The sequence below is a fragment of the Equus quagga genome, chromosome 17, assembly GCF_021613505.1.
Source record: "Equus quagga isolate Etosha38 chromosome 17, UCLA_HA_Equagga_1.0, whole genome shotgun sequence".
Lineage (NCBI taxonomy): Eukaryota > Metazoa > Chordata > Mammalia > Perissodactyla > Equidae > Equus > Equus quagga.
The window spans coordinates 43,470,651-43,484,306 of record NC_060283.1 but is presented as its reverse complement, the minus strand read 5'-3'; the positions used below and the strand labels follow the sequence as shown (position 1 = coordinate 43,484,306).

General features: G+C 33.5%; 1 protein-coding gene across 1 annotated transcript in view; it reads left to right on the top strand.

The window, feature by feature from the left end:
- AGFG1 (ArfGAP with FG repeats 1) overlaps window positions 1–13,656 on the top strand; it is a 78,027-nt gene that overhangs the window by 49,319 nt on the left and 15,052 nt on the right. Inside the window, exons 6-11 of the mRNA XM_046643824.1 lie at window positions 6,763–6,882; window positions 7,552–7,623; window positions 8,975–9,184; window positions 10,240–10,420; window positions 12,822–12,901; window positions 13,114–13,206. Of these exons, the coding sequence (XP_046499780.1) occupies window positions 6,763–6,882; window positions 7,552–7,623; window positions 8,975–9,184; window positions 10,240–10,420; window positions 12,822–12,901; window positions 13,114–13,206 (756 nt within the window). The remainder of the gene's footprint in view (window positions 1–6,762; window positions 6,883–7,551; window positions 7,624–8,974; window positions 9,185–10,239; window positions 10,421–12,821; window positions 12,902–13,113; window positions 13,207–13,656) is intronic.

The window sequence follows — 13,656 nt, the reverse complement described above, 5'->3', positions numbered from 1 at the left end:
AGTATTACCACTCTCTAAATAATAGTAATAATAATTCCTTAGTCAATGTTCAAATTTCCACTCCAGTTCTCACACATACACACACACACACAGTCTGGATCTATTATGCAAAATGGGGATATTCCAAATTTATCGTTCCTTCATTTATCAGCTGAAAAACTTCTTTACAAAACATTGGTTATCCAGTGGTATAATTAGTATAGCAAAGTCAATATATAATTGATTCTGATCAGTCAGATACTGGAATGAGTTGATTCCTTAGCATTTTTTTTTTTTTTTTTCCTTTTACTCCCCAAAGCCCCTCCTGTACATAGTTGTATATTCTTCGTTGTGGGTCCTTCTAGTTGTGGTATGTGGGACGCTGCCTCAGCGTGGTTTGATGAGCTGTGCCATGTCCACCCCCAGGATTTGAACCAACGAAACACTGGGCCGCCTGCAGCGGAGCGCGCGAACTTAACCACTCGGCCATGGGGCCAGCCCCGATTCCTTAGCATTTTTTAATGGTGACCTGTTTTTTCTTCAGTATCATTATGAATTCATAGATTTAAACCTTTGATGCATCTCAACTTTGTTGTCATTATTATCTTCCTTTGTCCCATCTTTGGGCTGGGAATATCTTCCGATTGGCTCCTGAGGCTGTAACTCCCTTTTTTATTCCCAGATTTAACATGTTTGTTATGAAGATTTTAACGCACTTCACCAAAAGTTAGAAATTATGGAGTTTTATTTTGTTAACGAATATGCAAATATTGCAGTTACCTAGGTACCATTTAAAAATTGATTATTGAAATAGAGATGGATTCATTTGTATCTCTCTCTTATTGTAACAGTAACAGTCTACTAGACAGTGAAGTGGCATAATGTAGTGAAAAGAAATGGGCTTTGGAGTCAGAATGTCCTGAGTTCAGATGTTGATCTTGTCCCTTATTGTCGTATAACCTTGGGCAAGTTACTTAACATTTTGTATTCTGTAAATTGGCTTTGATAACTTCCTAACTGGTGAGGAATTTAAGGGGTTTAGCATATAGAAGCTACAATAAATATTGTTTTTCCTTCTGTCTCTCTCACATGCACAACACATACCACGTATATGTTGTTCGTATATATACACACATATATATATACGCACACAAGTATGTATACCTATATGCATTTAACACATAGGATTGTACTCTATATAGAGTTTTTATCCTGTGTAACCTTTGGATCTTTACTGAGGTTCCCCAAATGGTTTAGAGTCGTTTCCTAACAGCTTGTTAATGTTTTGAGTCTTCACAGTTGTTTCTTTCTGCTTCTTTCTACTTTTTTAGAAGGTATGATGTAAATAGTCTAAAAACATCAGTTGTATTTGTATTAGAGATATGTGTGGAATCTGTTTTGGATGCCAGTAAGCTTTGCTGTGTGTGTCATAGAAAGTTTACCCATCTGCATTTGTAAGTGGTTGAATTAGCATCAAACCAAATGCAGAACACTAATTTAAGAATTGATTTAATCATTTTGTGGCAGTTTTATTTGATAATTTGAAACCTTGCTTTATATTTTTGCATGTTTGTATAAGGATATTGGCTAAAGCTTATTATTTCTTTGTCACTGATTTCCATAACTTTAATTATAATCAAGAAAAATTCAAGACTATCTTTCTAAAATGTGTATTTCACTGTTTTCAGAGCACAGCAGAAACCACTGCTTACAGAATTAGATTCCCTATTTGTATTTTAGAACTGATTTTTTGTTCTTTTTTTATTTTTTATTTATTTTTTTAAAGATTGGCAATCTTCTTTTTTTTCCTTCTTCTCCCCAAAGCTCCCCAGTACATAGTTGTATATTCTAGTTGTAGGTCCTTTTGGTTGTGCCGTGTGGGACACTGCCTCAGCATGGCCTGACGAGTGGTGGCATGTCTGGTGAAACCCTGGACCACTGAAGCAGAGTGCACGAACTTAATCACTTGGCCACAGGGCCAGCCCCTGATTTTATGTTCTTTTACTCACCTCTGAGATTGTGATACCTTTTTTCCTTTCCTTTCCTTTCAATTTGACAATCTGGCTTGTAGTTGGATAGTAATGGTATAGAATATATCATTCATATATGGACACCCCAAAATGTGCCATTTGAGATAGTTTGAAAAATTGTAGAAAAACTGCTCTTCAGCCTCATTTCTTTCTAGCAAGTATTAAAGGAACTTTTTTGTTTCAAATGTTAATAAAAGCATTTTCTAAGGACATGCTACAGAAGGAAATTATAATGTAATTTAATGTATATTTGTGTGCATCTGTGTTTGCTTTAAAAAGGGATCCTAGGATGAAGAAGATCTCTTTTTCAGGAGAGATTATACTGAGAAGAGTAGAAGTCAGGAAGCTTGGTTGTTGGGGCTGTGGTAGGTTTCCCTTCTTCTACATTAGCTGAGCAGCAAAAGCCCAGAAAATGTGGAGAGCCTCTTTTCCCTTCACCCTCCAGGTGGGAAGCCAGTTCCCCCTCTGACCAGACAGGAGCCCCAGCTCTCTGTTCCCACTCTTGCTTTTGAATGCAGGCAAAAAGAGTTGGTAGAAGAATCAATGAATATAGAGTTAGCCTTCTGGATTTTATGAATATTCTGGATTTATCTCAATTTTAGGTTTATTGAAATACAATTTAAAATGACTGACTACCAAACTTTTTTGTAAATTTTCCATTTATTTCATGTTTCCTGTGTGTTTTTGTTTTTAGTGCAATTTGTGAGTATTCACTGATCAGGGAATTAATGTTAAACTTTTCTGTGTAGCCGTGTCACTGCAGGTCTGCAGACTGATGTAATTCGTACCATGGTTGCACTCAGGCTTTTGAAAAACAGCTCCCTGAAAATCTTCTTTGAAAATAATAGCCATCGTTTAATAGTAGAAAATTATAAAGAAAAATAAATGAAACCTATGATTTTATCAGATTGATAGGAGATAGAAGATCTTAACTATTTTGTCTCCTTTTTACGTATAGTGGAAATGGTAACATAGATGACTCTATGAGGAAATAGGTTAATAACTATGTAGATTAGGTCAAGTTGCCTAAGGGTAGTAGTTTTTTAGCCTGAAATTCTTTCTTATTTACAAATGACTACTCAAACCGCCTTTTTAAAACTTCATTTGATTGCAGGAGAATAGAATATATATGCCTATTGCAAGAAGCAGCTAATAAAATTACTCATTTAATTTCCCTTCTAGTATAGTTGATGTCATCTTTTACATTTTACTTTGCAGTAGATTTTAGGTGTAAATCAGTGTCATGGTTCAATTCAATCTGAAATGTTTTTTTCCAGAGCCTTTGCAAGCACTCTGAATCTTAATTTTTCCATATATGGTTCACAGATAAAAGTTATTGATAGCTGAGTTCTCGCTCTGAAATTCTTCTTCTTTTTTTTTTAGTAGTAGGTGAAAATTTTCGCCTGAGCAGATTGATGTGACAAATGGGAGCTTTAATAGCAAATGATAATTATTCAGATATGCCAGTCTGGTTAGCATTGTTTTGTAGGGAAACCTGTTCTTTTGCAGATAGTTTAATAGCTTAAAAGCTGGAAGTCTTTACCTTTCATCTGAACATTCTGGCTAAGATGGTGTATGTGGTTGTCTGTCAGCGGTGGGATCATTGTGTTCAGGAAAAGTCATCTACAGAAATATACATGCAGTTAAAAACATAATTTACCTACAGAATGTAGTAGTCATTCTGCCTGGTAATAAACATATCACCAAACCTATGAACTGTCAACTGCAGGTGATTTTTGTCCCACCTTATACTAGGGATGTCAAATTCAGTTGGCTTGCCACCCGGTTAACCCAAGTGAGTGATATTTGGAAGTGTGGAAGGAATTGTGGGGATGTTAAAATTTCCTGTTGCCACATGGAAATATAGATTTAGCATTACTAGTTATATTGATTTTCTTTTAAGAAAATCAAGAAATCTTGTTTAACGTGAAATGTTGTCTTTTTAAACTTTGGGAATTGACAAAAAAATTTAAAATATTGTATAGGTGAAATAAAGTGTATTTGTCAGCTGAATTTGATAAGGGATGTTAGTTTCCATCCTCTGGTCTCTACATTTATCTTTGAGTACTTGTTTCTCATGGAGGAGGAAAGACTATTCTCAGCAAGATTCAGGCTCATTAACATAGTTTGTTAAATTCTAAACTGAGTCAACATCTTTGTACTTTTTGAAATAAGATTATTTAAAAAGCATCTTTACTATTTTGTAGCATTCTTTTTAGTTTGGATTTCTTTGTATAGTTATTGCTTGAGGTTCCAGATTATAATTTTTGTATTATTGAATTTATTAGTTTAATTTCCAAAGTTGTGTTTACCAAAGTTTCATTCCACAGCACTTAGAAATTTTAAAAGTTGCTATAACCAGTTGTTGAAGACAGTGAATAGATTCAGTGTCTCCAAATAAAAACTTGATAGAAGTATTACAAAGCTGTGTCTTGCCATAATGAATAAGTATTTGATTAATGTGTTTAGTGCTCTGGTTGGAAATCACTGGGGAAATATAAGTGTGATAAAATAGACTTGACCAAACAAAATGGATTGTATTGGACTGATTTTTTCCTGATGATGTTTGAAATGTGCTAAATTTATATTTTCCCCCCATGTTTTAAATATAAGTTAAATGTAGAGTATATATTATTATATACTACATGTTCATATATATTTGAGGTATAAGCAATAAACTAGCTTTGGGATCTAATTCCTATTTCTACAAGGGACAGCTATATTTCATTTGCTGTTCTCAAATGCACAACTGAATTGTTCAAAAAACTTAGAAACTTGCATTTTGGAATATTAATTCACTCTGAATTTGAGAGCTTCCTATAACATGTTCTCTTTTCATTTGATTTATAATTGTATTATCTATAATATATTTTGGCCTCATAAACTTATTTTGTCTTTTAGCAGAATTTTCTTCTTTTTGGCCTAGTATTTCAAAGCTCTTAAAGAGTGTATTCTTACTGTCTCGTAAGTTGTAGAACCGTAGTGCTGGATTTGCAGGTAGAGACCTTCTGGTGGATCCTCTCATTTGGCTAGTGAGAAAACGTGCAGAGTCAGAACAACTGAGGCCCTTGTCCGAGGCTGTACAGTTACCTATGTTAGGACGGAACTCTGATTGTTATCTCAGATTCTCTTTCCACCAAACTCTGCTTGGTTATTGGTATTCTCAGCAATACTAAGAGGTAACTGTGTTTAAACTTGTATTATATTTACTATTTAAACTTGTTTCCAAAATGTTTTTCAAGAGGTTAATTTTTAAATTTATTATTTGTCTGTTAGAGTTTCTTCCATTATATTTATTTTGAGGAAAGTAAAATTTCAGCCTATAGAGAAATTGAATTTTATCCTATTAAGTAAAAATAGTGACAACATTACAGGGTATTCAGAAAATACAGAATTTATATTGTTAAGCAATAAGCAGCCTTTTAGGTACTTCTTTGTGGTGTTTGAGAGATAGGACAAGCAAGTTTAAAAAAGATTTTCAACAACAAAATGTGAGCAGTGATATGTGGGAAAGCACCTTGCATGTCAGAAGTGCTGGTTGTGAGTACACTGGAATTTATTAACCTGTTTATCTTAGTTTGTCATAAGCCTTTTTGTTCTTTTATATGATTTCTTTAATGGCTGCATTTCATAGTATGATCCATAATATGTTTACTGATCCTTCATTGCTAGCCATTTGAGTCTGATTTTTTCATTAAAATAAAAAACACGTTGTTTAGCTATTAGGTACAACCTAATTCATTTGCAAGATTATTTCTTTACAAGAACTTCCTAGAAGTAGAATTACCTGCACAGGATCTAAAGTGGCTGACTTGTACTCTGTTGATGACATTGAACATTTCTCCATCTTTTGGACCTGCTTTTCATTCCTACCACATAGTAGTCCCTTTCCTGCATCCCAACCACTTCTTATTCTCATCATACCCTCTATAAAAATTTTATGCAGCTTCTGTTTTGGCCTTTAAAAAAGAAATCTTTTGAGTTGTTTTACTTTGTTACATATTTTAAGTTTAGAGAAGCCTAGAATTTTGCTCTCAGGTTGATGACCAGTTGGGAAGTATCAGTTGGTCTTTTTTGCTGAGTATGAGTAGACTTTTGTTATAATTTTTAGTAGTTTTTATCATTTCTTAAATTTTAGTATGTGCTTAAAAATGGCAGGCTTCTAATAGAATGTGATTATCTTCAATTTATTTGACAGTCATGTATCTCTTGTTATACAGCCACGTTTGTTTTTGTTTTCCATTTTTATATGCCATGGTGTAACATAGCTGTAAACTTTAATAAACGACCCCCCCAAAAATAATGTAATTAAACCATCTTCTATCATTATTTTAGATTCACATGGCTGATGAATCACTCATTACCATTTTAACTCTGAATTTTCCAGAATGTATCCTATGTCCTAAATTTCTGTCTGCTTTACTGTAACTCATGTATTTAGTGCTCTTAATTCAGAGTTTCCTTTAATAGAGTCATTTTTACAGTACTATTCCTGGGGTCACTCAAAGAGTATGGTGTACAAATTTATCATTTTACACTTCAGTGTTTTTGGAAATTTCTGGATACCCTTTAATAAATCGCTTGAAATTGGGTTAAATACTGGTAGGATTTAAAATCTGATTTATAAGTCAATTCTCTTTGAAGTGAAGTTTTGAGAAATAGAAACTTTTCATGAAGTTCTTAAATTCATTTGTCGTGTTTTCATTTATCGTTTTCATATTCGTTAACATATATTGTTCCTTACCATTTACAGCTCAGAATTCTGCAAATGCAGATTTTGCAAACTTTGATGCATTTGGACAGTCTAGTGGTTCGAGTAATTTTGGAGGTTTCCCCACAGCAAGTCACTCTCCTTTTCAGCCCCAAACTACAGGTAGAGCTTCTCCAGCATTATGCTTAAATGTTTACTTTAAAAACAAAAGAAAAGTCTCTAGGCGTATTTTTGAAAAATTACTCTAAACTTAAATTCTATAATTACCTAATTTTAAAATAGTTCTATCTTACAAAGCTCTGGGGAAACCTGACGTTTGTATTTTTTCTGTGTTCATTTGTTTTTCTGAACTCTTTGGTATGTTGTCTAATTCACGACATCTGTTCTCCTCCTTTTCCTGCACATGAATCTTCCTTAAATTTCTTGGACACAGAGGCATTAAAGTACTAAAAGTTTTTAGTTCACAGAACACATTGATTGAGGCTCTGAATAAAGGAAGCTAATTGATCGCTTCCATAGAACTAAAAGTTTAAGTAATATTCAGAGCACAAAGCTTGAGAAAATAAGTGTTATTAGTCAAGAGTAGATTTTTTAATGATCACTTTAATCAAATTTTGAAATACTTTTCTGTGCAGGAATTGGTCTTTAAACATGGATACTCTCATGTAAACTGTATTGCTTTCAGAAACTCATTAAACCCTTGTTTAGATCTTTGGCTGATTACTTTTCTTTCAACTTTTAGCTCTGTGTATTGTCTTAAATCCTTTTCTTTCAATTTTCTTTTTTTTTTCCCTTTAAATTTCATCATTTACATAATTTCTGGCTGTCCAGCATTTAGAATGCTTTCATCTAGCTGCAGTTTTGGGGAATTTACTTCAGCTTTTCCTCTCCAGGCTACCAACAGTAAGTTCTGTTGTCAAGTAGGCGTCTTTTACTAATTTGTATGTTTTATACTGTATTTCATGGGTTTTCAATTATAAAATGGTAATCGTCTTTTAATAATAATCCTACATACATTCCCGCTTTTACTCCCTCTTCACTATTACTAAACTCAGGCTCAGAACACAATGGTATGTAATAAAAGAGTTAGTTGATTTAATAATTCAATTTTTAATAATTTCTTCATGCAGTTTTGAAAGCTGAATATGTACTTTGTTCACCAGCTACTTGTAACAGATCATAATCTTTCAAATACAAACACACGTTACTTAGTTTTAATGGAAAACAGCCAGAGTTTAATTTCTGAAAGAAATTTTACCCATATATATTTGTTTTATAATGTTTAAAAAACTGATCGATGGAAAGTTTGTGTTTTTCTTTTTAGTAGCAATATATCTTTTCTGTTTTAAAAATATTTGTGTGCTTTGCTATCACTTTAATATATAACTAATGTAAATACTATTTTGATTGCTGAAACTAATGTTTAGGCATAAAGAACCAATTTCAAAAGAGTAGGATCAGAAGCATAGAATGAAGTACTGGCTTTGCTCTTTTCTTAGTACTTTAGGTTCAGAGCAGACATTAAAATCTTAGCAGGAAATATAAAATAGTGACCATTAGGTGAATTGTGCTCTATGAAGTAAAAAATTGCAATAGTATTTAAATTATTTATATATTGTGTACTGTAATTTTTATTCCTTGAACTATATAATAGAGCATGGTTTTACTGAGGACATTATGGTGGTGTATGCACATTGTTAGTTATTAGGTAGAATTAATAGCTCTTCAAGTAAAAGAAGTCTAAAGCTCAAAGACCACCTTTTAAGAAATTTTGGATGAAAATCTTATATCTTAAACATTTTAAATCTCTACCCTGAGATTTGTTTCAACCAAGTCTCCATGGAGATGCAAAAGCACGTGGTGGAAGACACTTTGTGTCTTGCTTGTGGAGTCTGTTTAGGGAGAACTAGTAAAAGGTCATAGTGTGTAGCTCAATGTTCTGTGAAGTAACTGAGTCAAACCAGGTAGCATGGAGTTGCTCCCCTTGTGAATTACATTCTTCGCTCCCAGGGTGGATAATTACACATAGAAACTTGTTACCCTTCATGTTGCCAGGCCTTTGAAAATCTAGCTTCACAAATTATAAAAAGTCGTATGTAGATGATTAAAGTTAAATGCTGTTTTCCAGTTATTAATTTTAAGAATGTAGGATTGCTTCTAGAACATGTTATTTAGGAAGAAATGATCATATAATCTATCAAAGGATATTGGGAAAAGTGTAGAAACTTCAAGTGTTCTGTTTATTCTGTTACAGGTGGAAGTGCTGGATCAGTAAATGCTAATTTTGCTCATTTTGATAACTTCCCCAAATCCTCCAGTGCTGATTTTGGAACCTTCAATGCTTCCCAGAGTCATCAAACAGCATCAGCTGTTAGTAAAGTTTCGACGAATAAAGCTGGTCTACAGACTGCAGACAAATACGCAGCACTTGCCAATTTAGACAATATCTTCAGTGCTGGGCAAGGTACCAAGCTTTACACACAACAAATACAAATTTTTGTGTTCAGCAGTCCTCTAAGTTTGGTTGTATTTCTTAAAATCTGAGGATGCTATGCTTTTCTTAGTTGTTATATAGAAATTTTGTCTACAGTAAATGTTCATGACTATATGGCACATTTTGAATCTGAAATATCAACTACAAAATGAAGGCATAGAAATGAATTTATAAACTTCTAGTTTTAGAAGAAGATAATTGACAAATATTTAATTTTGTATTAGAAAGCATGCTTTACTGTTCTAAGTCCAAAAAGGGCCAAGAAATCCTTTTAATAGAGCTGACTGGAAGGTCTATAATATATTCATCTTGAACCATTTTCTCTTAATATTTATTTTTTTAAAGAAAACATGATTTTTACACTGTATTTTTATACTCAGCTTTGGTCTTAAAGACCAGTATTTTGCCTCTCAAAATGCATAGTGCAAGCAAGGGCCTGCTTTCAGGCTGGATTCTGTCCCCTGATGTCTGGGCCTGCTTTCTCATCCCCAGAGTGAGTGTAGGAGTGGCACTGAACTCATGGAGTTGTGTTCCATCTGTTGTTGCATGTAAGGCATTTAGCACAGTGCATGGCCTATAGTGAGTGCTTAGTAAATGTTCCCTCTTACTACTCACTCTAAGTTTTCCTGGACAGTCTTGGGAAAATGGTATTAATAGGTTGTTCACATTAAGTCCAGCATTTTATGAATTTATATGTTCACTTGAATGAGATGCCTGTGTTTTAGAGATGGTAATGTAGCACTTTGAGAATTTCTTCTTGATGCACAGTCTAGATTTGTTATTGGTACAGAGTCTTAGTGTTTGTAGAAACAATATTCTGTCTTTACCACAGTGGTATGTATAGCTACTAATAATGGTCCAATATTTCCTAGATTATTTATTAGGTAAAACTCCAGAATCCTGTCCATTTATTTGCTTAGTTCCAGATCAGTTTTAAATTTATATATGTTCCATTGCAAATTTGGTTGATAAGTTGAAAGTGTAACTTTAAATTTTTGGTGTAAATTGTGTGTGTTTGTTCACAGGTGGTGATCAGGGCAGTGGCTTTGGGACCACAGGTAAAGCTCCTGTTGGTTCTGTGGTTTCAGTTCCCAGTCAGTCAAGTGCATCTTCAGACAAGTATGCAGCCCTGGCTGAATTAGACAGCGTTTTCAGCTCTGCAGCCACCTCCAGTAATGCATATACTTCCACAAGTAATGCTAGCAGGTACCTGCTTAGTGTTCCTGCTTTGTGTTTTATCTTTTAATCTTTTTTCAACTCTGAATAATAATGTTGTTAAATAATAAGTATTTTGGGGTGTAATTTTTAAAGTATTGAATATTTGTATAAATTTGAGGAAACTGAGTTTAATTTGCTAATAAAATAATACACTTTGAATAATTACCATAATTTTATCTTTTCATTTAATCAGAGGTATTCTTCCTTGAAATACCAAAATGTAATTAAGAGTATGTACACGTCTCCAAATGGTCAGTTATTTACAGATTTAATTATACTCAGCAGAGAACTGTTTAGGGTACAGTTTTCAGTCATGAAGGCTAAATACTGAAAGTAACATATTATAGCCTTAGTTGTAAATAAACAGTTTTAGAGATGTTTGTACCAGGACCCGATACCACTTCTCTCTCTCTTCCATGTCACAGTGGTATTTACAAATAGTCATATCTGTTACTGTGTTCTGGGGTATCTGGCGTAAAGGAATTCTTGGCAGCAGGAAGCCTAACACATTTTAACAACATCAGATCTTTAAAAACTCTTCTAGTTTTGACTTCTTCATTTAAGAGTTAAGGAAACAGACCTAGAAGTACAGGTGAATTACCTGTACAGTGTTTTATGCATCTCTTTGTTTTCCATTTCTAAGCTTGTCTCTTCTTCTTTCTTTTGTTATCCTAGTAGCTTATTTCCCTTTAGCACCTTTTCTAGAGAGAAATGGTGGGATTGTAGCACTAACTACTTGGGTTCTCCAGTAATAAATTTTTTGTATGCCAGATGGAAAAAATTGAATCCAAAGAATAAAATTTAAAATGTTTATATATTTTTTGTTTTATTAATATTGTCTACATTGGACATATGTAATAGTGGGCCAAAACAAAGTGGCCATGAAGTCTGGAAACATAGACAGGTATACAAAACAAATAGTTTATTGATACTACATTACTGTACGTAGTGGTCCACAGAGTGTGGTCCATGGAATGTTTGGAATACCTGAGTCCCTTTCAAGGTTAAAATTATATTCATAGTGATTCTGAGAGGTTTATTTGTGTTTTAATAAAATTTAATAAAATTACATTTTTACTGCTTCATCAAGAATATTAAGAAAAACTGAACCAACAATATTCATAAGTAAAACTGAATGTGTGGTGGTAAGAAATATGATGATTCATAGGTGGCTACTCGCATGGTTTGGTGCCATGGCCTCAATTCGTGCTAAGACGCCGGCATGTTTTACCTGCCATTGTTCTTGCACCATCAGTAAAAATGTCAGTTAGTGAAATCTTGACCTTTAACTATGTCTTCTTAATTGTCCCTGTGTTGAAGTGAGGTGTACATCAAGCGGTTCTTGATGTATCGATGCATATTGAAGTGTGATGGCTGTTTTGAGGTAAACCAACTTGTGTGGTTGTTTGAGTTGTGGAATGAACCAGCCACTTGTTTTATGGAACACAATTTTTCCTTGAATGTATGACTGTGATAGATATTTGGCAAACATTTTCTCAAAAACGGAATATTTTATTCTGTCACTTTAAGGAAAATAACTGATAATATTCACACTTTCAAGCAATTATTAGAATTTTGCAAAACTTATTGACCTCACCATGAGCTTGACAGCTTCCCATTACTTTTTTGATGAAATGGGTGGTGATATTAATGACTATAATTTTTTGATTTTGTGTAAAGAAATGTGTTGACATTTGGAAGACTGGCATCAAGTATTTTCCAAATGATGTAAAAGCTGTAGAAGATTCATTTAAAGTGCGAGATAGACTAGTGGATGTTACTTTAAGAGAGTACAAAAATCTTTATTGATATGGTTTCAAATTCCATATTGCAACCAACCTTTAGGAAACTATCACTGTTGTTTTTGGTATGATAAAGAAAATATCCACAATTATCTGAAAAATCTGTTAAAATACCCCTATTTATTGTTCAACTTCGTATCTATGTGAGGCCAGTTTTTCTTCCTATACTTCAACCTAAATAACATACCGCAGCAGATTGATCTTCTAGTAAGCCAGCCATTAAAGGGATTTGCAAAAGTATCAAAGTGTTACTCTTCTCAGTAAGTTCCTTTTATGTTGGAAAATCTAGTTATTTGTCATAAAAATGCTCCATATGTTAGCATGTAGTGATTGCTGTATTATTTTTAAATGAATAAATTTTTAAAAATTTCTGTACTGTATGTATTGATAAATATACCACACTTAAACAAAGGCTCTTTGGGGTTCTTCATAATTTTTCAGAATTTAAATGTGTCCTGAGACTTAAAGTTTGAGAACTGCTGTGATACATGAATGTTCATAATTATTTGTTTCCACATTTTATGGCCACCCTGTAGATAGATTACCCTTTCTTTTTTTATATGAACTGTTTCAATATTTGTTTTTAGCAATGTTTTTGGAACAGTGCCAGTGGGTGCTTCTGCACAGACACAGCCTGCTTCTTCAAGTGTGCCTGCTCCATTCGGAGGTATGTGTTTCTGCTGTATATATACTGGTTTTTATGAAGAGCCAAATGTATATTGTAAAGCATTTTCTTAGGGGTACCAGAAGACAGTCAAAGCAAGGATTTATTATGAGAAAGCTCTAGTTATCTATCTTTAAAAATATATAAACAAATACTTTAGATAATTGAATACAAATGTATTAGGATTTTATTGTGTATTTTATAATTTTTTAAAGCTACACCTTCCACAAATCCATTTGTTGCTGCTGCTGGTCCTTCTGTGGCATCTTCTACAAATCCATTTCAGACCAATGCCAGAGGAGCAACAGGTAAGAAATAAAGATAGATTATAGAACAGTAAACTTTGGAAAAGGTATTTGTTGCAGAGACACCATGTGAAAAACATCAGAAAATAAGGTGTCTTTCTTCCTGAAGTGAATGGGAAATAGATGGGAGAGTCTGTCTATAAAGGCAAATGCTAACTGAAAATTTATAAAATCCTGAAATTTAATATTTGAGAGGGACCTTAAAAGTTATCTAGTGCCCACTGCTACTCAGTTAAAGCTTTCATTTTTCAGGTGAGGAAGCTCAAGCATGGAGACGAAACTTCCTTGAGCCACACAGCTAATTTATGACAGAGATAGTACTTGAACACAGTAATTCTGACTTATTTGGTTGCCTGGTTTCAGAGTTACTGGTTATACCTCATTCAATCTCAATAGGAAAAATTTATGAGAAGTTTGTTTTGTTTTGTTTTTTGCTTCTCATGAGATTGCAAG